Source organism: Momordica charantia (genome assembly GCF_013281855.1).
Source record: "Momordica charantia cultivar OHB3-1 chromosome 8 unlocalized genomic scaffold, Mcharantia_2.0 BLBB01000008.1, whole genome shotgun sequence".
Lineage (NCBI taxonomy): Eukaryota > Viridiplantae > Streptophyta > Magnoliopsida > Cucurbitales > Cucurbitaceae > Momordica > Momordica charantia.
The window spans coordinates 33,822,172-33,824,956 of record NW_028275166.1 but is presented as its reverse complement, the minus strand read 5'-3'; the positions used below and the strand labels follow the sequence as shown (position 1 = coordinate 33,824,956).

Sequence of the window (2,785 nt, the reverse complement as noted above, 5' to 3'; positions counted from 1 at the left end):
GTAGAAATTTGAATACATATTATTTGAACTAATATTGCAAACCAATATGAATAAAATATATCAATATTACAATGTAATAAACTAAATAAATAAAAAGAACTCACAACCCAATAAACTAAATAAAATATATCAACATTACAAAAGTACAAAAAAGACATTTTTCCGTTGAAAAAATCAATAGAAAAGAAAGAAAAAGACTATTAATACTTTTTAAAATAACTAATACATTTTCTATTCGTGGACATCCAAATAGCCATTAAAAGCTATTTCTTGCAACTATACTAACTATACTATACTTTTCTAGTAAACATTATTGACATTGGAGATAAAAAGTGACAAGTTTCTTCATCTACCTAACTATGTTGGTTCTTTTCAAAAAAAAAAAAAAGTCAAAATATCTATAAATTGTATTTATCGACAATAATAGTACTATGCTATAGGTTCAAATCATGGTGGCTGCATGCTTAGAAATTAATATTCTATAGGTTTCCTTGACAACTAAATATAATAGAGTTCGGAAGAATTTGTAAATAACTATAACAAAGTAGCATATAGAAAGAGTGTTTTGCCCACATAAATTTAATTCAACGATAAATTTTTTTTTTTTAGTACAACATGTCGAGGAGAGATTCGAACTCACAACTTTATAGTTTGAGGTATATGTCAATTATCGCTGAATTATGCTCGCTTTGACAATTCAATGGTAATTAACACCTTTCTCTCTCGTCAAAACATCATGTGTTTGAATTAGGAAGAGAGTATTTTTCTCAACCTATTACCAAAATAGGCATTGAAGACAACAATTTTGCTTTAATTGAGTTATAAATTCAATTTGGTATATATTAAAAAAAAAAAATTTCTTTTTGTGTAAATTCCTAAAAAGACATGGCTCAAGCTCCCTATCTACAATCGAGTCTTTCTTCCTTCTTCCATAAATGAAATCTGAAGCCAAAATCATACATCACCTCAACAATCTTCTTCACTTCTGAGAGGCAAAATTTCCATAAACCCATTTGCACAAAACTTCTATATCATTGGTAAAAATCCCCATTTATACAATTAGTTTCACAAAAACAAATTTCATAGAGAACAAAACACAACCATTACTCCTAAAAATCAGTAGAAAACTAGCCTGTTTTAGAGAGAGAGAGATTCAAGATTTTGGGAAAATGGAAGTTCCAGTTCCCCCATTTCTCATCATCCTCTTAAACTCCTCAAAATTGACCATTCCATCTCCATCCAAATCCACTTTCCTGATCATCTCCCTGCAATTCTCAGCCATTTTCCCTTCCTTGAGCCCCAAACATGACAGAACCAATCCCAATTCCTCCACAGAAATCACCCCATCTTTGTCCTTATCAAACACTCCAAAAGCCTCTCTCAGTTCCTCATCATCATCTTCTTCTTCCTCCTCTTTCTCCTTCCTCAATTTCTCCGCCAGAACACAGAACTCCTCGAAATCGATCAGCCCATCTCCATTTTCGTCCACCCCTTCGAACAATTCCTCTGCCTCCCTCTCTGCGATCCAGTTTCTCAGCGATTCCGTCAGCTCCTTTCTGGTTATGTAGCCGTCGTTGTTCTTGTCAAATGTCCGGAATATCTTCCTCAGCTCCGTCGGCGGCTGTGGGGGGGCGACGGCGGCGGCGACGGCGGCGGGCTTTGTAGGGCTCTGTTTGAGCCAGGCGGAGAATCGCTTGGTGGGGAAATACACGAGGAAATTGACGAGGCCTGCAACGAACAAAACTGCCAATAACAGAATGTTCATCATGGATTGCGATTCCATTGTTGGAGAAGAAAATGGAGAGAGAATTGATTGAGATTGGGGAAATTTGTTGGGTTGGGTTGGAGGAGAGGGTTTTAAAGGCGGGGACTGGAAGAAAAACTTGAAGAAAACGCGGTTTTGAATCTGCTTTTTGGATCCCACAAACCGCGTGGCGTGTATTTTTTTTAAAGCTCCATTTTCGCTCAACATTTTGAAAAAAGGTTCTTCACTTCTTCTTCGCCTTTGGTGTCATTGTGTGAGCGTGCTGCTTTGCTTTATCATGCCGTTTGCATTTGCCCAAGTCTTTAAATATGAAAATGATACCCTCACCTCAACAAAATATCATTATTTGGTCCGTCCGAACCCGAACCCGAAACCGAATCTGGCTTAGTAGATATGACATCTATTACTCTTTTTTTAAGGTTAAAGGTTCGATCTCCCACTTTACATCCGTGAAACTAGAGGAGAAAAAAATCACCGTTGAACTTGGTTGGGTAGTTGAGACATTCGTATAATTTCCTCTAGGAGAGTTTAGGAGGAACAAATTTCCACTCTATGTTTAGTTTTAATTAATAAATGAGTAATTTTTAGTATGTGAGCTAATGAGCTAACATGAACATGAGTAAGAGTTGCATAGAATTGACTGAAAGGGTTATTGGATGGATAGACGGATATTGGTTAGCAAAAATAGGGAATGGGAAAGACTCAAATGATTATTTTGTTAAAGTTGAGGGATTGAAATAGATATTTTAAAAGTTTAGAAACACGAAGGATTGTTTTATAAAGCTTGAGAATCAAATTTATGAGATCCAAACCTATAACAGAAAAGCTCATGGACCCGAAAAATAAGGGTTTTTAGTACAACAATAGGTAACGGTGTGGATTCAAATCCACGAATTTTTGGTCGAATATATATGACTTAACGAGTTGAATTATGTTGGGTTTGACAAACCCAAAAGACATTTGTATTCAGTTTTGATTTAAAGCATAGAATGTAACTAAGTAGTTGGGTGATGTTATCAA

At 35.5% G+C, this 2,785-nt stretch overlaps 1 protein-coding gene across 1 annotated transcript; it reads right to left on the bottom strand.

Moving 5' to 3' along the window:
* Positions 1 to 900: 900 nt before the first annotated feature.
* LOC111012994 (calmodulin-like protein 3) lies at positions 901 to 2,019 on the bottom strand. Its single transcript, XM_022287313.2, has one exon. The coding sequence runs from the start codon at positions 1,970 to 1,972 to the stop codon at positions 1,154 to 1,156; it is 819 nt and encodes a 272-aa protein (XP_022143005.1). The 5' UTR covers positions 1,973 to 2,019; the 3' UTR covers positions 901 to 1,153.
* Positions 2,020 to 2,785: the final 766 nt, after the last annotated feature.